At 33.1% G+C, this 27,675-nt stretch overlaps 2 protein-coding genes across 2 annotated transcripts; both read left to right on the top strand.

The window, feature by feature from the left end:
* Nucleotides 1-5,522: 5,522 nt before the first annotated feature.
* On the top strand, nucleotides 5,523-16,346 carry LOC117930780 (probable LRR receptor-like serine/threonine-protein kinase PAM74). The gene is made up of 6 exons (XM_034851512.1): nucleotides 5,523-6,331; nucleotides 6,434-7,121; nucleotides 12,910-13,238; nucleotides 13,323-13,387; nucleotides 15,779-15,866; nucleotides 16,011-16,346. The coding sequence occupies exons 1-6, from the start codon at nucleotides 5,530-5,532 to the stop codon at nucleotides 16,136-16,138; spliced, it is 2,100 nt and encodes a 699-aa protein (XP_034707403.1). The 5' UTR covers nucleotides 5,523-5,529; the 3' UTR covers nucleotides 16,139-16,346.
* Nucleotides 16,347-21,326: 4,980 nt separating this feature from the next.
* LOC117933226 (probable aquaporin NIP5-1) lies at nucleotides 21,327-24,944 on the top strand. The gene is made up of 4 exons (XM_034854615.1): nucleotides 21,327-22,395; nucleotides 23,158-23,577; nucleotides 23,737-23,798; nucleotides 24,417-24,944. The coding sequence occupies exons 1-4, from the start codon at nucleotides 22,177-22,179 to the stop codon at nucleotides 24,610-24,612; spliced, it is 897 nt and encodes a 298-aa protein (XP_034710506.1). The 5' UTR covers nucleotides 21,327-22,176; the 3' UTR covers nucleotides 24,613-24,944.
* Nucleotides 24,945-27,675: the final 2,731 nt, after the last annotated feature.

Raw genomic sequence — 27,675 nt, 5'->3', positions numbered from 1 at the left:
GGAACACACTCATTCAAAAGTTTTAACCGGTGGTCCCTTCGGTGCCGCCGCGTATCATGAAATACGGGCCCATTCCATGATTCCATCGCCTAAAGTTTATTTAATTTGCCTTTCCTTTTTTTTCCAATTACTTTCCTAAACAATTTTAAATTACAGAATTAATGTCATGAAAAATACCATCCACGTGCATGCATTCGTCATCCCCCGGTTTGAAATGTCGGTTTAACGGGAAGGTTTATTCCACTCATAATTTTTAAAGAAAAATACTAAAATTTTTATTTTTATTAAACATCAAATAATTTATCATATAAGTTAAAATAAAACTAATATAAGAATTAAATAATTTTTTAAATTCTTTCTTTTAATTTTTTAATAATAATGAATAAAAAAGTTGTTATCATGATCCGACCATGCTTAATCAAAAGATTTCATTCAAAAGCACACACAACTACCTTTACTCATTGAGATATATTATAGTGTTAATTTTGCTTTTTTTTAAGCTAAAATATCATCGGAAGTCAATGAAATTAAACCTTCTATTATTACATGTTTGGGGGTAAAATAGTATAAAAAATAAGTGAAAGCATTTTAAAGTTTTTTTCTCATCACATTTTCAAGAAGAATTCGATGAAAATTTTATTTTTTTCAAAAATTTGATGTAAAGGTGGATAAGTAAGTAGTTCAAACAATTATCGCGTAGTTTTAAATTTTCATTATCAATTATATCAATTGTAAGTAAAAGCTAATGAATTTCAAATAAAAGAAAATTCAATTGCATAATCAAATATCCGATATAACATGAAAAAAACACACATAAAATCCTAATATGTAAAAAACAACTATAGTCTCTTAATGGTTAAATAATTCATTAAATATGAGAAAATGATATACGATTTTACTTTATTGGATGCACTTGTTTCATAGGGTTTTATACCATTAACATTTTTTTATTTTTTTCATATTTTGGATACAACACTCTTATGCTCCTTAGAAAACCTTTTAAAATCCTCACTGAAGTTTAAGCTATGTGAGACTCTCACTTTTATTGTAGTCAATAAAAATTTTCAAAAATAAGTTTGAAAGTTTTGAGAGATTGAAGCACAAACTTATGAAATTGCTATTTTTTCTTTAGGGTTCAATATTCTAATAAAATAAATCTTTTCTTTCTAAGAAAAAATAAGGCTAGTTTTGAAAAATAATCAAACTTTTAATATTATCAAATTACCCTCAAAGAAGTAAAATAAAAATAAAATGATAACCAAGATTTGCACGTTCTATAAACGAGCATTTGAATATTAGGATAAAGTTTTAACATTTCTTGAAGGATATTGGAAAATCCTATTAAATATTTGAATATTTACGATCGAGCATCGGAACATCTTTACAAACAAATAATCCCAACTCTGTTCTAAAATTTTCTAAATGTTTTTTTGTTCTATTAAAAATTATCATAATTATTGTTGAGCTTCAATGATAACCTTCTTTGAAATTCATGATTTAATCTACTACAATAGTCATACCGATCATAATTCAAAGAAAGTCAAATCAATCACACAAGACAATTAAGTTGTGTAGAAACACATGTGCTAAAAAAAAAACAAGCTGTTATTGATTTCCCATATGCTACATTATGACAAAATTATTGAATCAACTATACAAGTTTTATTAGACGTGAGATTTACATTTCTCAAAAGATCATATTCTCCGTTATGAAAAAAACTATTGAGTCAACTATATAACACTTGAGATTTACAATTTTGTGCTGGTGTTAGTTTGTGTCCTTCAATCTTGAACCCTAAGGATGATAACCACGTGGGTGGGTTTGGGATGGATCACCTCATCTCAATTCTGTTCTACTTATTTATATTTATTCTTATTATACTCAAAAGAAAAAATCAAATGGGGCGATGTCAGTATAGGGTATTCTCATACCTGTCCCATCCTACCCTGTTTTTTTGTTTAATTTATTTTTTATTTTTTATTTTAAAACTTTAAATTTATTTTAAAATATATATAATTTATAAATAAATATTTATAATTTATTTTTATGAAAAATAATTTTTTATACATGTTAAAAAAGTTGAAAAAAGAAAAAAAATCAATAAAATAGTTTGTTATCTGGGACAAGGTAGGGCAAAACAAAGTCACACCTGAACCCACTTTTGGATTTCTAAAAATTTCTCAAATTCTTGATCTTTATCCCAAATCTATCTTATTAGGGGCGGAATGATGGATATCCCAAAAAATCATCCTATTGTCATTCCTAATAAACATTATCTTAAGGATCTCCTTTGAAGTCTCTCCAAGTTTTGGAGACATAGTTACCCTTGAATTTATTTAAAATTAACAATTAAGCATCAATCTAATATATTTCCGATAAAATTTTCTCAAACCTTGGGGATGCCTTTCAAGATTTTCTCAAGGATGCTTTTTCGAGATAGTCTCCTATGTAGTTTGCTTAATAAACCAAATTAGATAATTTAAAGGTATTTATAGGTGAATCTAAATTTGAAAATCATGACTAACTAAAAAAATGACCTCAAATTAAGAGGAAGAATGAAAAAAAAATTGAAAATTATATACCACTCAAATGATAGGTCGTTTGTCAATGTGCATATGTAAGATTAAATTGTGTTGTAAATGGCTCAATGTGGCTCAATTAAGCCTTTAAGGTCAACTAATCAACCCTTGTGATAATGTACTTTTAATTTCCTTTGGTGTCACAACTCGTAAATATCCACACAACTCTATAGGTTTTTTGATACATGTACAAAGTTTTTAAAAATTATTTTCTAAAATGCCTAGATTGGAAAATAATTCCAATTTTACGGCACTTTTGGACATGTAGGAGAGAGGTGGGAAAAAAATATTATATTTTAACTTTTCTTACACAACTTATTTACATATCTATTGAATTTGATTTTATATAGAAAATGTCTCTTCAAAAAACACATTTCACAATTTTAAAATCTACCATATACTCTTAAAAGAATTGAATTTAAATTAAATGCATTTTTTTTAATAGACACTTTCTACAATATCAAAAAATTGAATTGATAGTAAAAAGTGTATCTTAAAAAGACAATTTTCACAATTTCATAAAATCCAATACATACTTCAAGAGACATCTTTCATAATTTCATATATTTTAATTTATACTATAGGTGTCTCTTGAATTTGATTTTATATAGAAGGTGTCTCTTAAAGAGACATGTTTCACAATTCCAAAAAAATCCAATATATATTAAAGGTGTCTCTACACCTTCCACAATTTCACAAATTTTAATTTATATTACAAGTGTTTCTTGATTTTGATTTTATATTGAAAGTAAATACTTTCTACAATTCAAAAAAAAAATTGGATTTATACTAAATGTATCTTTTAAAGAGGCACCTTTTACCATTCCACAAAATCTAATATATATTAAAGGTATTTCTTCAAAAGACACCTATATAAAATCAAATCAAAGAAACACTTGTAGTATAAATTAAAATTTGTGAAATTGATGAAGGTGAAAATTAAAATTCAATACACCTTTAGTATATATTGGAATTTGTAGAATTATGAAAAATGTTTATTTAAAAAATACTTTTAATATAAATCCAATTTTTTTGGAGTTGCAAAATGTGTCTCCTTCGATATAAAATCAAATCCAATAAACACTTGTAATATAAATTAAAATTCGTGAAATTGTGAAATGTGTTTCTTGAAAAAAACACCTTTAATATATATTGAATTTTATGGAATTGTGGAAAATGTCTCTTGAAAATACATTTTTAGTATAAATTCAAAATTTTTCAATATAAAATCAAATTCAAGAGACAATATAAATTAAAATTTATGAAATTGTAGAATGTGTCTCTTGAAAGGACACCTTTAGTATATATTGAATTTTGTAGAGTTATAAAAAGTGTCTTTTCAATAAATACTTTTAGTATAAATCCAATTTTTTAGAATTGTAGAAAATGTCTCTTTGAATTTAAATTTAATTCTTTTAGGTGAATATCAGATATTTGAAAATTTTATAAGATGTCTGTTCAAAATACACCTTTCACGTGGTAAAAAGTGTTATAAATCTATCAATTTTTTCCAACCGCTATTTTTAAAATTGTGGTACAAGTTTTAAAAAACCCAACTCTATACATAATGTACTTTTAATTTTCTCTAGTGGAAAACTTGGACTATTGTCAACCTTAAATATTCTAGATTTGTAAGAATCCTTCAAAGGTTTGAAGGAGTTTTCTTTTAGTTTAGGTAGTAATCTAATTTGACAAAAAATGTTCAACATTTGAAAGCTTCTAAGTATCGTTGAATAATTAAAGTTTCCATTTTTTCAAATTCTTCAAATGTTGTTTTCTTTCAAACTTGTCACATGTTGTTTTTGCATTCTAACTTTCGTGAACTACATTCGGGGGATGACTAGCTTAATAACTTTTAGTAGCCATGAATACATATAAATCATAACTTATACCACTAAAGAGGAGTGTTTAGTATTATTTTGCTCACATTCTTTATTTTTATTCAAATTTTTTTAAAATTAAAAATTATTTTTTTAACTAAATTCATTGTATAATTAATATAATATGAAGTTGACTTATTATTATTTTTAACTTTATTACAATTAGAAAATATAAAATGATTATTATTGAAAACAAAAATATTAGAGAAAATAGAAAACGTGATATTTTTAGAGAATATATATTTTTTAATTATTTTCAATTGTTTTAATTTGTTTTTAAATAATAATTATATAAATATGGAGAATGGTTAAAAATAAAATACAAGATATAAAAGTTATTTCTAAAAATATTTAAAAATACAAATAATAAGTTTAAAATATTTTAAATTCTAAACAAAACCTTTGTAATTTTAAGAGTCTAAGATGTATTTTTAAAAAAATTTAAAAACATTTATAATAATTTTTTAATAAACATTTTATAGGAGATTTTCTTTAAAACATTTTAAAAAAATAGATTCACTAAAAATAATTCAAATAAAAACACTATCCAATCCTAAAAAAAAATCTATAAGCAAGTGTGATTTATTGTAGGAGTTAAGAACTTAAGAAAGGGTCCTTCTACAAGTAAGTGTGATTTATTATATTAGTTAATAAAATTAAATATAAACTTAATAATTTTAAAGGAGTGGGATTTTAAGGCAAATGGAATCAAACTATATGATTAGAAGATGACGTAAATTTGATGAAATTAAAGAGAGAGATAGAGAAAGAAAAAAAAAAAAAAAGGTATTTTGCTTGGTAGCTAATTCAAACAAGTATAAACATTTGTGAATCTAAATGATAAAGTCCTGGAATTGGATGGATTTGTATTCAATGAACAACCATGAGACTGACCCAGGAAAACACTCCCATGGCGAGTGCCTACCATTTTCCACATAAAGAAATGGAGACGGCATCCTTGTGGTTAGGGGAAATGTCACCTTCCTATCAATCATTTCGCATTCTTCATTATTAAAAAAAGATAAGAAAAGTCTACGGAAAGAAAGGTAGACTTCCTATGTTAGTTTCTATGAGTTCTCTCACTCCCTTACATCTCATCTCTCTCTCTCTCTCTCTCTCTGTCTGCTCCCTCTCGGATCGGAATCAAGGGAGGTGTCAGATTCTGCCTCCCTCCATCTTCATGGCACCCTCCAATTTCACCTTTAACAAATCAGAGAGAAGGGTTTCAAACCCACACGATCCTGGAACCGCTAGTGGTCTGTTTGTCTGTGGTTGTTGGTCCTGTTGGCGCATCCTTTCTATTATCTTATTAACTTTCCCTTATCAGCTCGCCTTCTGCGTGGCTTCCGACTCCCCACCCACCCGTGCCGCTCCACCGACGCCACTTTTTAAAACCAGAGGGGGAGGAGACACCCAGAACACCGACACCCTCGCTGACCCCAGAATCGTAGCAGCTCTCTGCGTGTCAGCTGCCTTTCTCATCTTGCTCTTCGTCATGGGTTTCCTCAAGTTCCTCAGATTCAAACTGAGACGCAGGCGGAATCGAGTTGTCATCGAAGACCATATGGGTGGATGTGAGTCAGGGATCTCCGTCGTTCCGAATGAGCCTGACAAGAAGAATGGTTCCGTGAAGAGATTCAGTAGGGAGGAGATAGAGAGGGTGACCATGAATTTCTCACAGACACGGGTAATCGGATCCGGAGGGTTTAGCACCGTCTATCTGGCTCACTTCCCAGGTTCGACCATGGCCGCAGTCAAGATCCACAATGGCGGAGAGCGTCTCAACAGAGTATTCAAGCAGGAACTGGAGATCCTGCTCCAGCTTGACCATGACAACATTGTCAAGCTTCTGGGTTACGGCGATGATCGAGGTGGGGTGATGATATATAATATAAATTAGTCCCTTTCCTTGATTTTTTCTCTCTTCTTTTGGAAAATATAACTTAAGAGTCTTTTTTTAATTTTAATTTCAGAAGAAGGGGTCCTGGTATTTGAGCATGTTCCAAAGGGGAGCTTGCAAGAGATACTCCATGACAGTACCGGAGCAAAGGAGAACTCGCCGCTATCATGGAAAAACCGAATGGCCATAGCCTTCCAGCTTGCCGAAGCTATTGAATATCTACATGAAAAATGTGCTCTCCCAATCGTTCACGGCGACATCAAAGCCTCAAACATCCTCCTGGATGAGCACCTCAACTGCAAGCTCTGCGATTTCGGGTCTGCCAAGATGGGATTTTCTTCCACGGTGCTGCCGCCCTCTTCTTCTCGGATGAACCAAGTCATGATGATGGGGTCTCCTGGCTACGTTGATCCTCACTACCTGAGAACCGGAATCCCCTCAAAAAAGAACGATATTTACAGCTTTGGAGTCATCCTTCTGGAACTGCTCACTGGGATGGATGCCTTCTGTTCAGAGCGGGAGCAGCCGCTGACATCTATTGCCGGGCCCATTCTCAGGGATGCCAGCCAGGTGGGCAAAGTGGTAGATCCAGGACTTGGCGGCTACTTTGACTTGGAAGAAGCCAAGGTCATGGCTTCCATGGCAGGACTCTGTCTGGGTCCTTCACCTACCCTAAGGCCCTCCGCCTCTGACATCCTTCAAACAATGAAACACAAAATCTCTTCCATCTCCTTCCTATTCTCACCTCACCATTTGAAATTGTAAATGGGAAATCACTTCAGGTTTGCTTCTCCAGTGACATGGAGGTGTAATTTTGTATAAAGTTGTAAGAAATTTCTATCTTCTTACTATGATTTGAATTCTTTACCCTCTCTAGTGGCTGCCCAGTGCCCACCTTTGTTGTGCTTACTCATTGTAAATCCCTTTTCAAGCCATGTTCAAATCTGCATTCACACCTTATCATAATAATAAACTAGAGATGCCATTTCCAGCTACGCTTCTACTTCCTTCTGTTTTTTTTTTTTTTTTTTTAATGGCCACCCCACGCCACGCTGGCTTGCCATGCTGTGCAAAATAAAAAAAAAAACACATATACATTCTAAATCAAATATAAAAAATTGTTTCCTAGTATTTATTAAAATCTTAACATTAATGTTTCAATTTGGTCCATGGTCGTCGGTGTTAGGTTTGTGTTTGATCTAGGAGTTGATGGATCTTGCTGGAGCACCATGAGGACACAGTTTTAAATGATTCATGTAACTGCGGGGAAAGACGAGTGTTGAGGAAAGAAATTGGAATCAAATCGGTGGTTTAGGCCAACAATTTTGTCAAATTATTGTTGAAAGCAGTCAATTAATTTGAGCTATAGTTTCAAAATATTAGGTCCATCTCATTTATTGGCCTTGAAAAAGTAATGGGCATTAAAGAGAAAGTAGCTTGGAAATAAAATGACGGTGGGTTTTTTTGAGAAGCCACACATGATTGGACAAAGGAGAAAAAGGCAGTAGGGTCTGTTTTGGGGCTTTTTTGGAGAAGCAAATTAGAAGGGTAAACTGAAAAGTGAGGAGGAGAAAAATTGTGGTTCTTCCAGAGATTTTTGTAAGAAGATTAAAGGCAAATGTTATTCATTTTGGTTCTAATTTTACATCATAAATCCTAGCAACATGACTCCATTGGGCTTGATTCTCAATCCGATCATTGTGCTTCTTCAAGATACCACGGTGAGACATAAGTTTTCTTTGGTGCTTTGTTGAGAAATCCATTAGTTATACGTGTGAAAGCTTCAATTTAAAAACATAGATAAAATAATTCAAATGTAAAGGTGTACAAGGTCTTGATATGATTTGATTAATCATGACTATATATACAGATATGCAATATCGTTTTACTACGCTAACAGAAAAGGTCGCAAAGGACCAAAAAAATAGATATTGTTATATTGAATACTAAAAAATTCTATATTTCCTTAGGTTTTTTTTTTTTTTTTTTTTTTTTATGTTTTTACTTTGAAATCACGAGTTCTCTTTTCGGTGTCTCTTTCTGTTTTATATATTTATTTATTATGCATATCCTTCACAAATTCATCTTTTATCTTATGATTTTTTACCTTTATGAGAATCATAATATGATGAGTTTTTTCGAGTATTCATCTCACATTACTTTTAATAAGACGAGTTTGAGATAAAAATTAAAAGATTAAGGTTTTTTTTTGTAAAAAAAAAAAAAGAAAAAAAAAACAGATTAGGTTCAGGGCAAGTTTATTGCATTATCTTGTCCCATTCACATATATATATATATATATTTACATTTATTTTTAATGTGATTAAATTTTAAGGAAATAAACAAGGAGGGGAAGGATGGAGTTAATGGTCTCCAAAAAGCCCGCGGCCCGACCCGACGGGCTAAAGCCCGGCCCGAGCCCATTTTTGGGCGGGCCGGGCCACGAGCCTAATTTTAGGCCTGGCCCGGCCTGCCCGTAGGCCCGCCCCTTTAAAAAAAAACTACAAAAATAAAAATTATTAAAAAAAATATTCATTTCAAACTTTTATTCATTGAATGTATAATTACATTTGAAAATGTGGGAAAAGTTTACATCACTACAAAATAAATACATCCCAACTAGGTTGGCACCTATTTATTTGTCAATCATCTGTATTTTTCAACCACAAAAAATAAAAATAAAAATATAATATACATTTAGTTATTATTTTCTGGCGGTGATGGCGAACTATCATGCATCCATGAAGATCTTGATAATTTTAAAGATTCCATATCGGCAAGCATCTCTGTTTCTCGAATGGAATCGTATATCCTTTTATCTGCTATTTCCCAATCTTTCACACATATCTCTGCTTCAATAACAGGTGGCGCTAAGTTGCATCGTTTTTTACTAACTACTCTTCCACCTGCACTAAAAGCAACTTCTGATGCAACTGTACTCATAGGAACTGTTAGTACATCACGAGCAATTATAGAAAGCACATGATATTTGTGTTGATGTGATTTCTACCATATTAAAATATCAAAATCTTCTTGATCTTCAAATGAAATTGTATCAGTATTAAGATATTTATCTAAATCAGATGTATTATTTGGAGAACTATTTGTTGTCTTTTTTTGACTTTTCAACATTTCTAGAGCTCCTTTATAAAAAGATGAGGAGTTTGTAGATATAGGTGGTAATTTAATAGTATTAATATCATTATCATATTTTTCTTTATAATAGTTATATAAATTATATAATAATGAATTTATTTCATTTTTAATTTCTTCAATTTTTATTTGGTCATTAAAATAAATAACTATTAACCATTCATCCAAAGCTTCAAATTTCAATCTAGGGTCCACAATTAAAGCAATATAAAAAATTAAAGGTATTTCTCCCCAATATTTTCTAAAATTTTCTATCATTGCAAATATTGTATCATTAAATATTTCAAAACTTAAATATTTTTGAAGTACAAGAAAAATATTAGTTATTTGCGTAATAACTCGATTTAAAGTTGGATAATATACACCACAAAAAATGTTTGTTGAAGTATCAAAAATTTCAAAAAGATCTCTTAAAAGATCAGCAATATGCCAATCATAATCATTTAATGCATAAATATCTGCTTCACAATCATTGTTAATTAATTGTATTTCATATAATTCGACTACTTTTCTATATTTTGTAATATTTTGTAAAAGTTTATATGTGGAATTCCATCTAATGGCCATATCCAAATTTATATTTTTTCTTTTCATATTTAACATTTTGCAACAATGAAAAAATAATTCATGTTTTGCTTGAGAACTATTAATACTATATGCAATGCCTCTAATTTTTTCCAATGTACTATCAACATTTTTTAATCCATCCTTTACAATTAAATTTAAAATATGTGCACAACAACGCACATGAAATATTTTAGCATGATCTTCTTTTACTTGCCAATATAGTTTTAGTCTATGTATTGCTGCATCATTATTAGCAGCATTATCTAATGTTATTGTCAATATTTTATCACCAATGCCTAAATCTATAATTTCATCATTTATTAAAGATGTTATATTTTTACCACTATGTGGAGCATTTATTAATTTAAATGAAATTATTATTTTATTTAATTTCCATTCATTATCAATGTAGTGAGTAGTTATACATAAAAAACCAGTGTGAGTTAAAGATGTCCAAATATCAGATGTTAAACAAATATTTCCTTCAAAATTTGCAAAAAAAAAATTTTAAATTTCTTTTTGTGTATAAATTTTTTTCATAATATCTCTTTTAACTGTATTTCCAGACCAACCTTTAAATTGAGGATTAATACCTCGTTGAATTGTTCCTACAAAATCATGAATTTCCATCATGTTGAAAGGTTGTTCTGCTCTTATTATATAATCAATCATTTCTTCACGACAGTTAGATTCATCATAAGAAAATGTTTTTAAATTTCCACTTTCATTTTTACCTAATTGCATATAATTTCTAATATCTACATTATTTTTAGTTTTACAATTTTCATGATATCTTTTTAAATGACTTGTGCCTGCATTTGAGCCACCAGTAAGAAATTTATTACAAATTTTACATTTTGCTTTTATTTCTTTTTTTATTATTTTCTAAAACTATTTCTATTCTATAAAAAAAAATTCCATATATTTGAAGTAAATTTTTTGTTTGATGATATTTCATGACATGGACTAGATGAAGAAGCACTTGTCATATTATAATTATTGATAAAATATTATGCCAAAAATAATAAAGTAATAAATATAAAAAAAAATGTAACAAAAAAATAAAGTAGTAGGGGTGAAGTATGTTACTCAATTAGAGAACCGATGCAGAAATTTCTAGCAAATTTGAACTCTTGGAGCCACCAATGCTTGTTTTACACCACCAACAATATTGTATAATTTGATGGAAAAATAAAAGAATTTGAAATATTGTAGAATGTGAGAGAATTTGATGAAAAAATGAAAAGGAAGAAGATGTATTTATAGGAAGGTTAAAAAAAAAAAAATCAAAATAATTGACCATATGGCCGTTGGAGGCTTAGCTCCAACGGTCAAATGGGATGGAGCTAGGCTCCAATGGTTACATGACCGTTGGAGCCTTTAATTTTTTTTTTTTTTAAATAATATACTTTATTTTTATATACATATAACTAACTCAATTAATAAACATAAAAAGAATATAGTTTAGTTGGTTAGAGCCTTTAGGTTTAAGCATGAGGGGAGGGGTTTGAATCCCCCCCTCTCCCTTCCCTTGGTTTCATTTTGGCTTAAATAAAAAAGCCCGTCGGCCCGAGCTGGGCCGCGGGCCTCTTATTTACGGCCCGGCCCGGCCCGCCCGTTGGAGACCCCTGGGTGGAGTAGTGCGGGTATGAAAGTCATCCCATTCCTTGACTAAAACAAGGATAAGCAAGTCTCTGTGAATGAAATATTTGAGACCAACAAAACAAATACTTGGCATGAAGATATCCTATGATGGGAGGAACGGGAATCTTTGGCTATATTAAAAAAACTACATTGAAAAGGTTTTTGAAAGATTCATTATGAGTAATGCCAAGGTATTAATTTGTTCTCTACCTATTGGTCATTTCAAGCTCACCTCAAAGCCATATCCTATAAGTGAAAAGGAAAAGAAGAAATAAACAAAATTCCATGTGTTGGCCATTGATAACTTGATGTGTTTTATAGTATACACAAAGCTAAATATTGCTTGAGTTGCACTTGCTAATTGTTTTCTTTTTAATCTTAAAGGTGAATTCAAAATATGCTAATGTTATCACAATGGTAAACCTATGCTAGATGGATACATAAACACATACATGACGAGTGATGTTAATTCTTGAAAGTGTCATAAGAGAAGTGTGTGATATACGGTGATAGTCAGAGTGCTATCCACCTCTTAAAACATCACTCAAGGTTCAAGCATATTGATATAATATCATTGGATTTGTGATGTGCTCTACTTATAAAACGACTACACTTGGAGAAAATATATACAAGTAAGAATGAATCTGATATATTAGTATAACCTTTACTTAAGGATAAACTTGAAACTTGTAAGTAAAAGATTCATATTTAGTACTATATTATTTTAATTGACAAATTTGTCTATTAGTTCATGTAAAATTGTATAATTAAATATGATATATTTAATATTATATAATTATAATTCTAGAGGTTTTTCTCTGAAGAGATTTTTATGTAAAATTGACGTCTCTCTTATGGTGAATTCATAGTTAGTACTATATTATTTTAATTGGCAAATATGCCCTTGTTAGTTTAATTGAAGTTTAGTTAGGAACCTTCTTTCAAGAGGAGGAGGTTTTTTTTTTCTTTCTTTCTCTTTAGTGTGTATTATTATCAGACCGTGATTTTAAGATATGGTTTTTAAATTTATATTAAAATCACAATTCCTAAATAATAACTTTAAAGTTTAAACTAATTTAAGAAGAAAAAATTAAAATGTGGGTACATGGAAAAAGGTACAATTTTTAAACAATTGTTTCAATAGATGATGAAATGTATATTTTAAGTGACAAAATGGCCTGTTTGAATCGATTTGGGATTTGAGTTCAGTTGGAACTTGGAGAGGGTGGAGGCTGTGCGGCGTGAGGTAAGCAAAATGACGGCAGCTTCCGGTTTATTTCTGATTCCGACAGCAACCAGAGCCAGTTTGATTCAGCATCCAAAATTCTATCTTGAATGGAAAGATAAAACCTTCAGTAGCATTTCTTCTACGTTTGCTGCGAGTTCAAGGATAAGAAACCGCCGACGGGTGTCTGTTTCCACCCATTTTTGCTGCAACTCTCTACTTTCCGATCTTGCCCCTGCCACCTCTGCAGCCTACGGTGCTCTGCTCCTCGGCGGCGGCGTCTTTGCCTGTAATTTCTTTCCCTTTTTCTTTCATGAAATATACCGTATTTTGTGTGTTTAAGAAATGCGAATGGGTTGCATTCTGCGAGCAGATACAAGATCTGGGAGCAAGGGCTCACTTTTTGGAGGATTTACAGGAGCAGCACTAATGGCAACAGTAAGTGTAATAGCTGCACTCTTCCTTAACTATTATACACTATTCCGTCACACTTGCAAAAGAAAAACCCGTGGGTAGTACATGGCGTAGGTTCCAAGTCCAGGAAGTCATTAGGCAAATTTAACCTCAGAAACCCAAATGAGTTGTATGCCCTGGTTCATGGCAACGATGGTTAATAGTTATAACGTTTTCCACAACGTGGAAATATAGAGGGGAAGACATTGGGGTTTTTGGTTGAGATACTTACTTCCAGATCGTATAGATTTGATTTTCCACTTACTGGGTCTCTAATGTTTACTGAATTTTATCAGGCCTGTTGTGATGCCTGGTGAATTAGGATTTCAGTATGACTTCTAGCTTATCTGGGGTTTTTGGTTGAGATACCTACTTCCAGATGGTCTAGATTTAAGTTTCCATTTACTGGGTTTCTAATGTTTTACTGAATTTTGTCGGGCCTTTTGTGATCCCTGGTGAATTAGGATTTCAGTATGACTTCTAGTTCATATTCGTTTTTTTTTTTTTTTTTGGTTGACTAGATTTCAGGGCTGGAGATCAGAATTTTTTTTCCCATTTCACTTTTGTAATTTTTTGTGTTTTCAAAAATTATTTTACAGCATTTTCTTTTTTCTTATATTTTTTTAGCAGCTTTAATAATTGCAATAGCCAACACTGAATTCCTCCTTGTTACTATAGTGTTTAGGTAACCTTTAGAAAGTTTTAATAGATTTAGGTTTTTCCTCCTTGAGTTCATTCTGATCATCAAAGAGTTTTCTTTTTTATCATTTCATGTGGATCCAAGGACCCTTAATGGATTTAGGCTTTATCTTAGTTCTAAAACATGAGCTCATCCTTTATTATTTGCAACGACCATTTTATCAATTATCATTAGAAACTTGTCATATCTCAGTTTGGTTGCTAAGTAGAAAAAGTGGCAAAATACTCTTCAATGATGGTGACCATGGAAACCAAGCTTGAGATAATGTCTAGGATTGTGAAGATTTTCCCTTAAAAAGGGCAGTGTATTTTTTCTTCTTTCTTTTCCTTCCTTTTCATTATTTCTTTTTATTGGTTCACGGCCAACTATTTATGACTGCTTTCTGATTCATGAATTGGTCAGCTTCATGCCTGAGTTAGGAGTAAGGGTAGCTAGTAGATGTAGAGAGGAGTTGCTTCTTTTTCAATGTTTGGTTCAAAGCTAACCTATTCATGAAGGCTTTCATTCTCATGAATAAAAAGTGCAATTAGATCTACCCTGCAATGCAACTCTAAAGTTTAATGTAGGCCAATTTCAGGGCAATGAATGTGGCGGTTCAGTAACAGTTCCAAGTGGCATGATTGCTAGTGTAATAAGGGAACAAGAAAGGATCCCTGATTTTGAGTCTATGCTCTTTAATCCATATCCTGGGCCAAATTCAAACTCTGGAGATGATTTTTATGTTGATTTAAAGATGGGCAAACCTTATTGGTTGATTAGGGGCACGAAAATACATCTGGTGAATCATGTTGGGAAGTTGGTCTGCTGGGAAAGGAAGGTTAGGGAAGAAGAAAGCTAAAATAGGGGTGGTCCAGTTCTTCCTGAGGCTCTATATGGAGGGGACTAAGGGTGGATGGGGTGGTGTGGTATTTGATGCTATTTATTCATTAAATAGGGGATTGGATGGAGAAGCAATTTGAGGAAGAGAAAGTGTTAACAGCTTTCAAGAAATAGAGTAACTGGCTCATATTGGGCAGCCATAGCATTTATGTGGCCTTACTGGGGATATCATCAGGCAGATGCTCTGAGTATGTTGGATTACTTACATGAGAATGTAAGTTTGAGAAGAGCTTAAAGGTTACTGCAGATGACAGTGAGTCATACCAGTTGGAGAGGTGGAGGACATGTTAGGCTTGGCAAAGATTTCAGTGTGACTTAGCAAGCATGCATGATTGGGGCAGTTTCCTAGGTGACCCCTGGCATGACGTCTTAGAATACCTATCTGACTATAAAATTGAGGCAAACCTAGACCTTGGTGCTATATTCTTTCTCACACATTTAAAATTTTGTGAAGTGTGCCTTTGAATGGAGAGCAAGCTTAAAAGGAAATTAATAATCTAGATAATATTTTGGCAATCTTTTATATTGTGGAAGGAGGCTGTTATACTGGAATTTCTGTGTTTTCATAGCAAATTCCCTCTCTCTCTCTCTCTCTCTCTCACACACACACACACACACACACACACACACACACACATGCTCTTCAATTTTGAGAACCATTGTGCCTCTCAATGCATATCTAACATAAAGGATAAAAAAGAATATAACATAGACAATATTTTGGCAATCTCGTGAAAAGAGACTGATATACTAGAAGTTCTGTGTTCTCATGCAAAATATTTGGTGTTCCCTTATAGGCTTACCTTCTTATGCAAGTCCCCAAGACAAAAGACATAGGTGACGCCCTTGGGTTTGGATCAGCTTTCCTTTTCTCTTCTGTATTTGGTATGCCTTCTCATATTTGTGTCATTGTTTCTTACTATTGGTTATGATGCTTACACATAGCTTAAAGAGTTCTCATGTTAGTCCTTATATACCCTACAGTTAAAGATGTTTTTCCTTTTTGGTTTTACATTTTTATTGTTTCAGGTATACGATTAGCGGCCACTCGTAAACTAGTCCCTTCAGGCCTGTTGTTAGGACTTTCCATCTTTGCATTGACTGTGTTTATCTCTGCCTATCTACAAGATATCTCTGATCCACTACGTGTCTCCTAAATTCATATTGCTAGGAAATCATCCTCATTCCTGTGAATTTGAAAAAGTTGTAAGGTAGCTGTTTGTTGTTGTTGTTTCTGTTATTATTAATATCCTAAGGTGAAATGGAAGCTAATGTTTTTGGTACTGATCTGTCTGTGCGTCTGATTGTAGTTTTTCAGTAAGTATTGTTTTGCTAATGAAGGTCTATTTCTCAGTTGGGACTGCATGTTTGTTTGCCGTCTGACCAAGGCAGAACTCATGAACATGGATATTTGCTTATGAAAAAAAATATATATATATTCACAAGAATCCATGTTATACCACCTTGTAAATGCATATAAAAATTATATAAATGAATTAATAATTCTCTTGAAGAATATGTAAAGCCAATATAGCATGTTCTAGGAGTACTTCTTGGTCTGACATATCTTTGTCCCTGTACATATTGAGAAGTTTGTTTTACATTTTTGTTTTAGTTTTGATTTGATTTTTTTTTTCCTGTTGAAGTATTATATGATATAACAATTCTTAGATTTATTACTTTGATGTATGACAACCTTGGGATGGTTATCTACAATCAAATAGGTGGGTCAAGGGCTTGATTCTTTCAGTATTAAAGGAGAGCAACTGTGATTAAAGCATGTGAGAGAGGGGAAAAATAAATAAAAAGTAGTAAAAAAAAGTGAGAGAAAATCCTAGAGTCTCGTTAAGACCTTGTAGAAATCTTACCTAGAAAACAAACAATGCAGTCTTATCATCAGAAATTGCAAAACGTGCAGAAAAATTGGTATTCTTTACCATCAATTTTGCTTTAGAACAATTAACATTATTTATAAGCTTTAAAAACCCTTAAAAAACTTAATAAAACCATGAAAAAAAAAAATCTAATCATGAGCTTAAAGAAACTAAAAAATTTCATAAGTTCCCTTTTTCTCCTTTATTTTTTTTTTCCTTTTATTGAATAGACATTAGAGATTCATCCCATTAATTCTTCCTACTTTGGAGGAAACTTGATCTCGATTTCAGGGGATTTTCTGAGTCTATTGAAATCCCAACAATCCCCTCCACCCTTTCTTTCATCTTCGGCCCACATAGATGAATTTATAATGCATAACATAGAACTCTTCACTAGAACCCTATAAACTTGTTACTAAATGCAACCGCCAATTTAGATCTTCTAAGTCTTCATCAAGTTTATTCATTGCCGATATAAGAGAGGATCTTAAGATCTTTTTGACTTGTTCAATTTCATATAATGCAAGTGGCAAGCTTTTAGGAATTTTTTATCAGAGTGAAACAAATTGATAAGTCCTTAAATGATTTTTTTTTTTTTTTTTTTGTAATCAATAAATTAGTGGTGAGCTGCTTTCATTCTTGTGGATTGTGTTGCTTCATCAATAAGAGGTCATGATCAAAGAGAACATTGGTTTTCTCTCATCATTTCATGAAATTTTTTTGGTATCTGCTATGATGAATGCAAAAATTTGATCTTCATATATTTCAGAGGCATGACACAATGATGATCGTCCAAGCTTGCAAAAAGAACGCAATTTTCCTTTGATATTAATTTCTTCAAAGTGTACACTTTGCTGTGCAGAATTTTCTCATGCAACCCATGAAAAAAAAAAAAAAAAACCAGTGAATTTTGACAACCTTGAGAATCAATTCCTAGAGGTGGGGGGAAATTAGCCCTTAGAAAATGCTTCAGGTTGAGAACATTTAACATATGTAATGGAAATAAACTCTACAATCTTTATTCTTTCTTCGAACAAACATAATTTTTGAGTTTGGCAATCAAACCTTCCAAAACATACCAACCAAGTCTTTGACAAAACAAAGAAACTGTAGTTGCAAACTTCCTAATATTCCTCTCAACAACCCTATAAGATTCTACAGCTCTTAAACTAGCCACAACAGTCTTTTGCTTTGGACATTCAAGCATTAACTTTCATTGTGCTCTCACAAACACTTGAGAGCCATAAATGTGAGTATAAACTATGGATATGCACTCTCCAGTGTTGGCAATTAAAACCTGTGTCATGACTCTTTCAAACCAGTGCCCCTTGAGTACTTATTCCTTGACTAACCATTCTTATAAGTTATAACTCATCCTTATTAGGAGTTAATAAGAAACTTCATAAATTCCTTGGACAATGTTTGTAATAGACAATTCATCAACTTGTCTTTTAGGGCCTCCTTGTTCCAGAAGATGTGTATGGTAGGTGGATAAACTAGGGAAAGAAAAATTGAGCAATAGATGCCATGTTGTAGGTTTTTCCTTCTTGCTCTCAACTTTGAATTGGTTCTTATCAAGAGTATTTGATGGTTCTTTTGGTTTCAAGGATGCTGATTTCTCTTGGAGTTGCTTAGATGGTTGAATTTCCTTTATTAGATGGAGAATCTGTCACAAATAACTTATCATAAAATGATTCAAATAGGGATTTTAGGAACAGAGACTATCTACAAAATAGAAAGTTTAGGAACATAGAAACTTATTTTAAGGAAAAGTTCCAATAAGAAAACTTCCTAAATTCTAATTAAGACTCAAATGTCAACTACTTATTAATTATGCATTTTAAAGGACTCAAATACTAACTACTTATTGATCGAGTATTTTAAAAAACTAAAAGTGTGCAAACTTATTTCTTTCTTTCTTTTAGATCTCAGAGATCCATTCCCATCTACTCACTAACTGGCACCATTTGGTTCCATCTTACTTGGGTCAATCTTTTGAAATGTGCCAGGCAATTCCATTTTGTAGATGGTTTAGTATGTGGATAATCATTGTTAATGATGATTCAGCCTTTAGAGATTATGTGGGCTCAGCTCTGTATCTCTTTCTCGCCTCGTGTGAACTGAGGCGCCTCAATTGAATAGAAGAAAGGGTTCTTCTTCAATTTGTCGGTGTTGCCACATGCAGCTGCAAGGTTCTAGAGCTGCCATCTTGTTAACCTCATTTTTATTGTCCCCTCATTCTCTGTAGCTTAAGTTTTGGGTTTACAGGTAGTTTAACTTAGAATGAGAGTTTGGTTTAGTTTATTGAAGTTCTGTGTCAAACCTATTTCTTTGTTCCCAATTTATTGAGCCCATGTGAGAGAACATACCTGCCTCCTTGAGTTGTTGGCTGATTCACCAGCGATGTATACCTTGAGTAATTGACAAGCAAATGTATATCAAGCTGACTAACATTCAGACATACCAATATTTGTTATTATCTAGTTCCTAGATGTAATGTATTTGTAGCTCACTAAGTCACAATTACTTTCACATTGATACCCACTGGCGTGGAGTTTGATATAATTTTGACATTTTGAGTTCCAAAAAGCTTGAAATAGAAGAGCATCGACCATCCAACTACCCATTTAAAGCGAGCAGAAGGTTCTAGCTAATGGCATACTGCTTAGTGTGTTGCTGGGCTCATGATTGTGGTTTGGCATTGTGTTAAAAAAGTAGAGAGGGCCCTCCACCGCCTAGAAAAAGAGTGGAGGAAAAGAAAAGAGAGAGAGCAGAAAGGAGCTTCATGGGAATCATGTGGAGTATCTTCTACTCAACAAACACATCCCAATCTCAAAGTTTTGTGCCACAAATCCTATAAGAGCTCTCCTTTGAGGGAATGAATATTGATGGTCAACCCACTTCCCCTTTCCCACATGGAATGATTAGGTATTGTAATTTCAAAGGGACATTGCATTGCACAGAGCTCTCCAATGTCATTTGTGGACAGAATCATACATGCGGAAGCCAGTTTCTTTTCAATTTTTTATAGTATAAGGAAGAGATGGTGGCTTCCACAGTGAGTGGGGGCTTTTTCACTTTTGGGTTTGGAGGAATTCCTGTCTGAGAAGTTTTGTTTGTTTGTTTGTTTGTAGCATAAAATAGCAGAATGCATTGAGAAGGGCTTTGTTCCTGGACATAGTGGAGGAAATTCAATTCATTAGAAAGATGACTGAATTTCAACTTTCATCATTAATCCTATTGAAAAGGACCAGCAATAGATACTTGTCCTCAGCAAGTGCCTATCAAGCATGTGTCTATTTCTTGCTGCATTTCCATGTCCTTGTTTTCGAGTAGATATGACATTCATGATCTTCTTCCCTCAACTATGAAGACGGGCATGTTTGGTACGAAGGAAAAAAAAATTAAAAATAGGATAAGAATGAAAGAGAATTATAATATCATCTTGTAGAAGAGAGAAATCAAACTCCTGTTAAAAGAAAATCCAATCACATTACTGATCCCTAGATGCCCTATTCTATTTGATTCTCTCTGATAAAATCCAACACAGCAATCAAGACATCAAGTGCTGATGAACTTGCTGGTCAAGTATTCTGGAATAATGCTAGCTCATAAAGGTAGCAACGTAGCACAGAATATTTTTTACAAAGCGCATTCTGGAATGGGTTAAGGAATCTTAACATGATTATAGGTTTTTGATTAAAGCTAGGTAGCATTAGCTTGATCATGGCCTACATTCAAGGAGTGCTTGATTGATGATTAAAGAAGGCACCATCATTGTCATCAAATTATCCCCATGACAAAGCTTTCCCTTTACACTAATCAATACTAATCATAGGGCTTAATATCCCGCGTAGGTTTTCTAAATAGATGTGAGTAAAAGCTTTCTATGAATTATGATCCAGAGTGTTAGGTATAGACATTTATACTTCTCCCAAACCATTCTTATTAGGTATAGACAAGATGGGTAGTCGAAAAAATGGGTCCCCATGCCATGTCCCTAGACTTCAAAATTTTTAAAAATGCAAGTTGATTGAAGTAGTTGCACTAGTTCAAGAACATTGACAAAACTTCTAAGTTGACTTACATGAATGAAAATGAAAGCAGGCTAATTCAGTGCCCGATTAGATGCAGCAATGAAACGATTACACATTCTTTTTAATGAAAAATGACATTTCAGAATTACGTGATATATATTTTTCATGTCGGGTCTCCATTTAAGTAAAAGTAGTATAACACGAAAAATAAAGATTTGGGTAATTATTTTCGAAAACAGTTCTAAAAAATTATACGTTATTTGAAAGTATTAGTTTTTATTATTAAAAAATAAAAATAAGACATACAAAAAAGCGGATTGTTAAGAGTTATTTTTGTGGATGGTTACATTATAAAAAAATAAAAAGAAAAATATAATTCATTGTATAATGTTATAAAACAAAAGTATTCAACGAGGAAGCACACCAAAAGAAAGGGAAAAAGTCCATTTAAATAATTTATTTTTTTCGTTTTTTATAAAAATGTGTGCTTGTTTAATACATTATTGGAAGGGGTGGTGTAGTGGAATTATTATTTATATCAAGGAAAATTTGGGCGTCACAGGTAAGTGAGGTGTTTTGTCGTCACCGATGCCTTCATGCGCTGCACATTTTCGCCACAATGAAACAGTTCTGCCTCAAGGCTGTGACTCTAGCACCACCTTTTGAGTGAATAGCTGTGAAGGTGATGGGAACGAGCATTGACTTTGCTCCTCCCTCTTTTTGTGTGTATATAAGAATGCATTTATGCAAGCACTCAATGCACCAAACAGACCCTTCTTCAACCTCTCGTCCTCTCTCTCTCTCTCTCTGTTTTCAATCTCCAGGTTCTTTCTTTTCTCTGCTCCATTTTATCTCCTTTTCAAGTTTTCTCAATTCTGATGAAGGTGCTTTTCATTTGAGTGTAAGCACTTCTTTTATATAAGCTGGCTCGTTTCAGTTCTCTTCTTCCTTAGCAACACATTCATAAAATCCTGCACAGCATGTAACTTTCTCCCAAGTTTTCTTCCCAGAAATCAAAATTTGAAAAAAAAAAAAAAAAAACGTAGTTTTATCTACCCATATGTTTTTCTGAGGGTTTCTTATCTGGGTTAGTGTCACTCACTCTGGCCAAGATTAGGACGATTGTGTAGCGACACCTTTATAAAGACCGTCAAATCATGTAACTTCCCTTCAAATCCCATCACTCAATCTCTCCCCTCACCCCCCCTCCCCCACCCCTACCCAAGAAAAACCAAAAAAAAAAAAAAAAAAAAAAAAAAAAAAAATTATCACTTTTGCTTCTCAATGGCGGAAGCAGAAACTGGTACGCCGACAGCGTCGGCGCCGGCGACGCCTGGAACACCCGGGGGCCCATTGTTTTCGTCGCTCCGAGTCGACTCGCTGTCCTACGATCGTAAGTCAATGCCGCGATGCAAGTGCCTGCCGGTTGGGGCCGCCTCGTGGGCTCCATCTCCTACCTGTTTCACAGATTTTCCTACGCCCGACGTCTCTCTCACCCGGAAGGTACGTGGTTTGGTATTCATTTCATTTTCTCTGATACAAGTAAAATTAAACGGAATCAGAAAGGAAAAATGCCAATTATTTATGGCCGTTGATATTATTATTTCTTATATCTAAAAAGGAAAAAGAAAAAGAAAAAGAAAAAAAGTTACATTTTTTTATATACATAGACGTGTACATGCACAGTCGAAGAGATAGGCTTTAAGAATTTATTCCATGACTACTGTGCATGATGCCACGAGCGATTCCAAATATTTTAGCATTATATTAAGTCTCGCATTTTTTAACAATATCCATGAACTGGTTTAAAATTGAACTTCACTGTCAATGGCATAACAACGAATGGTTAGAAATAATTTGCTCTTTTCAATTATTCTCTAGGGATTAGTTAAACAAAAGACTAAAACCTCTTGGAGAAGGAAGCGTCTACAAAAATTTTGGATGTTTCCTCCATCCAAACCATGATTGCTCCTCATAATCGTTCTCTCCTCATATTTTATATGCAAAATTATCGGTGCATGCATCACCTAATGTACTAAAATATCATATCATGATCTAAGGGAGGTTTTGACTTATTCCTAGTTCCTACCGAACCCATATTTTTCCCAGGAATATTAATTTAACTAGGTATCGGTTCATATTTCTTTTGACGTGTCTCATTTTTTTGGATAAAGTTTTAGTTACCCATACTCCTTTTCATTCTATATGGTGGTGGGTCCTAAATAATACACAATATGTGTGTTGTGGGGTTAATTAATTGGGCAGCTTGGAGCAGAGTTTGTGGGAACCTTCATCTTGATATTTGCAGCGACGGCGGGACCCATCGTGAACCAGAAGTACAGTGGGGCGGAGACTCTGATAGGGAATGCGGCATGCGCCGGGCTTGCGGTGATGATAGTGATTCTTTCCACAGGCCATATCTCAGGAGCTCACCTCAACCCCTCCCTCACGATTGCCTTCGCCGCGCTTCGTCACTTCCCGTGGGTGCAAGTTCCGGCCTATATCGCAGCACAAGTTTCAGCATCCATCTGCGCTTCCTTCGCTCTCAAGGCTGTTTTCCACCCTTTCATGTCCGGTGGTGTCACCGTCCCTTCGGTCAGCATTGGGCAGGCCTTCGCCCTTGAGTTCCTTATCACTTTCAATCTCTTGTTCGTTGTCACCGCCGTCGCCACGGATACTCGAGCTGTAAGTATATATAATCCTGATTTAAGGTTTTCCGAATTGCTTCTCCACCGTCTTAATTCTTTTAGTTTTTAAGTTCAAGTTGACTTAATATATAGTATTGTTTTTAATACCTAGCAAGTTAACAAACCCAAGGTCTTAAATTAATTGATAACGTAACAGGTGGGGGAGTTGGCTGGTATAGCGGTTGGAGCCACTGTTATGCTGAACATTCTTGTGGCAGGGTCAGTATTGTTTTACTTTTTCTCTTGCCATTTTTAGCTTCTTTTTAATTGAGAAAACTAATGTATGTTTAAGTTAATTTTAAGTTAAATTATACTTAAATTATTTGTTTCAAACTTATTATTTACTTTAAGTATTAAAATTGTTTAATAAAATTTATTTTAAATCATCAAATTAACATATTTATTATTATAAATTATAACTAAAATAAAAAAGATCGAGTAATAGATAATGAAATAGTAAAAGATATGATAAAAATAATTATGACAAATTGGGATAAAAATATAAAATTAAAAGTAAATTAATTATTTTTATTTGTTATTTAAATTTTTTTATTTTAAATCATTTTATCAAACATATCTTATTTAATGGCTTGAATTCAATTATTAAATTATTAAATTGATTCACTGATCATATTAAATTTTCTTATTTATTTTTTTTTAAGGGAAATATGAATAAAAGTTAAAATATTTAAAAACTTAAATATAAAAAAATAAATTTTATGGTTTATTCCGTATAAAAATATGATAGAGAAATTCTCTTTCTAAATGCATAGTATAGTTAAGGAGGTGTAAAATAATAATAATAATAATAGTAGGGAACTGAATTTGATGTGGCAGGCCGTCGAGTGGTGGTTCGATGAATCCAGTGAGGACTCTGGGGCCGGCCGTGGCAGCAGGGAATTACAGGGCGATATGGATATATCTGGTGGCTCCAACGCTAGGGGCTGTGGCGGGGGCAGCTATCTACACAGCTGTCAAACTCCGAGCGGATGAGGGTGAGCAACCTCGCCAGGTCAGGAGCTTCCGTCGCTAGGGCTAGGCCCCTCGTCCTCCTACTACTACCTACGTATTGTATCAATTATTGGTGGTGAGTGTGTTATAGTAGACGATAGCTTTCCTATAAAAGCTTAACAATAAAAGTGGAAGTGACGCAAAGTCCACGCCCCATCAGTTTAGCTTGGCTTGTCAAATAATGTTGCTTGTCTTATTGTCTTAGCGGCCACATCATTGTGATGGCGGACGCCGGGACGGTGCTTCTCTCTAATCTCTATAGTTCAACCCCCCTGGGAAAAAGACAACGTGTGTTTCTGTGTGTGATTCTCGTTATGATAATGTTAATAAAGTACTGATTGTGTTTTGGTACTATTATGTCTCATTTTTATTTTTTATTTTGGCCCTTATTACCGACTTCATTCCTTTTTAGATATATTATTAATAACCCTTGGCTTCTTCCTCCTCATTTGCTCAATTCAAAGTAGATGTACCATTGTCATTGTGTAGGGTTCAAAATTGGAATCTGTGGATTCAAATCTTACCGATTTAAACTTTTAGAAAAATTATTTGTATAATATATAGACCAAAAAGCGAGGCCATATAGTTTTGCCCTAACCATGGGCATGGCTCGAAAAAATAGACCAAATTCTTGACCTTTCCACCCTTTTATGCTTTTTGTTGAGGCTCATGTGTCTCAATCCCGCCCGTGGGGCTGAAGATGCTTTGGCTGGTTTTGTTGTCAACTGGTGGGCCAAAGATGGGCAGCTCCTGCTAAGGCCTTGGGGTCCATTGAAAAGGGTCTTTTATTTCTGTTTTGAAAGGAAGGGGGCTGAGAAGAAATTTGGGAGAAAAGGGTTGCATACGTGTAACGATGGTTCTTTCATAAAAGCTGCATCATGTGTAGATGACTTGGATTGTTATATTTCTCCATCATTTTTTAGGATGAGCGTTATACTTGTGTCCCCCCCCCCCCCAAATTTGAAATCTCTGTCTTTTTTTCCCCCTAATTGTATAATGTTATAGAAGTCCCGAACTATTTTAAATGAACGGGATGAAGTTGGGATGAAGGGTAACTCATTTCGAGCTGCACCCCATTGCCATTCCTAGTAAGGTGATTAATGTCAATGGTATGATATTATATGACCTTAGAAAATGAGATAGTCAATATGAGGTGGTCAATGGACTTATAATAGTTGTCCCAAGCCAGGTGTCACCTCTTGTCATTTTTCATATCAATTGGACTTGTAGAGTTGTGCAACTTCATTAAGAGATTTTCTAAAAGGGATGTATTGGAAATGACAACTTTACTAATTTGTTGTATCATTAGCATGCATAGTGAAGTGTGTTGGTATAAGGAGATTAGCCAATGCACTCTACTACACCAACCTTATTGTTCTATCCTCCCTTAGCAATGCAATCAACTTATGAATGGCTAATGCAAATAACTTAATTGGTTTGTCATGCCTTATTTTCACTCACAACATTTTACCATTGCCAAAATTATGTAGGGAAAGGCTAGTGGAAGAGATTACATTGGCTTTGCCTTTATAGATTTGACAAAAGTTAAAGCCAAAAAAAAAAAAAAACTTTGAACTAAGTTATAAGTCTTATGACTCAATCATTTTTAGGTACATTTGGAAACTTAGAAAATTATTTTAATCCACTCAATGTTTCAAACAAAATAGAATATTAATACTATTTTAAGTTCAAAAAATTGTTCTCTTTACATTCAACTTGTATCCATAAAAAACCTTTTGAGGTAGCATTTGTAAAATGGCAAAATTTAACCTTTTACAATTTACTATGTACTTAAATTAGATTAATTGCAAAAGTAATTATCACTCCTTAAGAAATAAATTGAAAACTATCAAATGTAACATTTCAATTTTTTTTAAATGGTATTTAAAAAAATAATATTTCAAAGGTTTAAGACAAGTCAAATAAACATAAAAATAAAATATTCATTTTCATTCCTCATTCTCGTGTGCCAAATATGATCTTAAGACATAATTTAAAAGATAAATTAGTATGCAATAACAAGATAGTTCAAAAAAAAAAAAAAAAAAAAAATTCCTTTAAGAGAAATTCAAAGCATCCTCAAATCTTTTCCCAATCATCAAAGAATCTTCAATTTCTTCGAAAATCTTTAAATTGTCACAATTTTCAAACTTATAAGTTTCAAATTTCAAGATTCAAATCTAAAAAGAAACGTCTTCCATTTGAATTGCCAAACCCTTTGTCAACACTACTCAAGTAAAAACTCAAGTCAACTCAAAACTCAAATCACATCAAGTTAAGGTCCAAGTTGAAGTTCTATAACATCAAAATTTAACAAACTTTTCATTGAAGATCAAATTTCTTCGAGTCCTCTACCAATGATTGAAAGGAAGAATTAGAGGACATAACAGGAATTACACTCACATCATTCTTTTAATCAGTAAAATTACCGTTTCACCTTAAATTTTTCTTTCACAAAAATTCATTAGCACAGTTTTGATACATAAAATAACCATTTAACAAAACATTTTTAATACTAATATATATATATTTTAAATTAGAATTGGACTACACTTTAACTTCTAGTAAGTAGTAAAAGGCAATAATAAAATGTTTTTCTATCAAGATTTTTTTATTAATAAGCCCTCAGCTCTCTTCAACCAAAACCCAACCCGGTTCTAAATGGGCTGTATATTCAAACCCATCCATGTCCCACAAAAAATGGGCTGGGTTAAGGATGAACAAAAATGGACTCGGCAAAGGGTTAGACAAACAGGCCTATTACTTGCTTAGACCTGCCCAATATTAAACCTGAATTTAGCCCTAGCTTGGCCCAACCCAAAATGATCTGGCCCATGATTGGCACATACGAAGATTTTGATTATAATTTTTCTTTAAATAGATAAAATATAGAAGTATCTTTCGTTTTTGGGGGGTCGCATATCATTTCATCATCTTAGGTTTTCGCGAAATCCCGTGTTTCTCTTTCTTCTTCATCTGATCGGGGTGATCTCGGCAATCCATTTTTCTCAGAAGGTCTTTATTTTTTCATATTTATTTTTATTTGTTTGAATCTTCCACTGAAGTCAGTGTTTTTTCATTTCCT

The sequence above is a fragment of the Vitis riparia genome, chromosome 2, assembly GCF_004353265.1.
Source record: "Vitis riparia cultivar Riparia Gloire de Montpellier isolate 1030 chromosome 2, EGFV_Vit.rip_1.0, whole genome shotgun sequence".
Taxonomy (NCBI): Eukaryota; Viridiplantae; Streptophyta; class Magnoliopsida; order Vitales; family Vitaceae; genus Vitis; species Vitis riparia.
The sequence above is the reverse complement of the archived record's forward strand: the minus strand, read 5'-3'. Positions and strand labels throughout refer to the sequence as shown.

Coding starts and splice junctions, on each gene's coding strand:
- LOC117930780 (XM_034851512.1), top strand. CDS start 5,530: ATGAGTTCTCTCACTCCCTTACATCTCATCTCTCTCTCTCTCTCTCTC. Junction 13,388..15,778: donor GAGCAGCACTAATGGCAACA/GTAAGTGTAATA, acceptor GTTCCCTTATAG/GCTTACCTTCTTATGCAAGT. Junction 15,867..16,010: donor CCTTTTCTCTTCTGTATTTG/GTATGCCTTCTC, acceptor TTATTGTTTCAG/GTATACGATTAGCGGCCACT.
- LOC117933226 (XM_034854615.1), top strand. CDS start 22,177: ATGGCGGAAGCAGAAACTGGTACGCCGACAGCGTCGGCGCCGGCGACG. Junction 22,396..23,157: donor ACGTCTCTCTCACCCGGAAG/GTACGTGGTTTG, acceptor TTAATTGGGCAG/CTTGGAGCAGAGTTTGTGGG. Junction 23,799..24,416: donor CTGAACATTCTTGTGGCAGG/GTCAGTATTGTT, acceptor TTGATGTGGCAG/GCCGTCGAGTGGTGGTTCGA.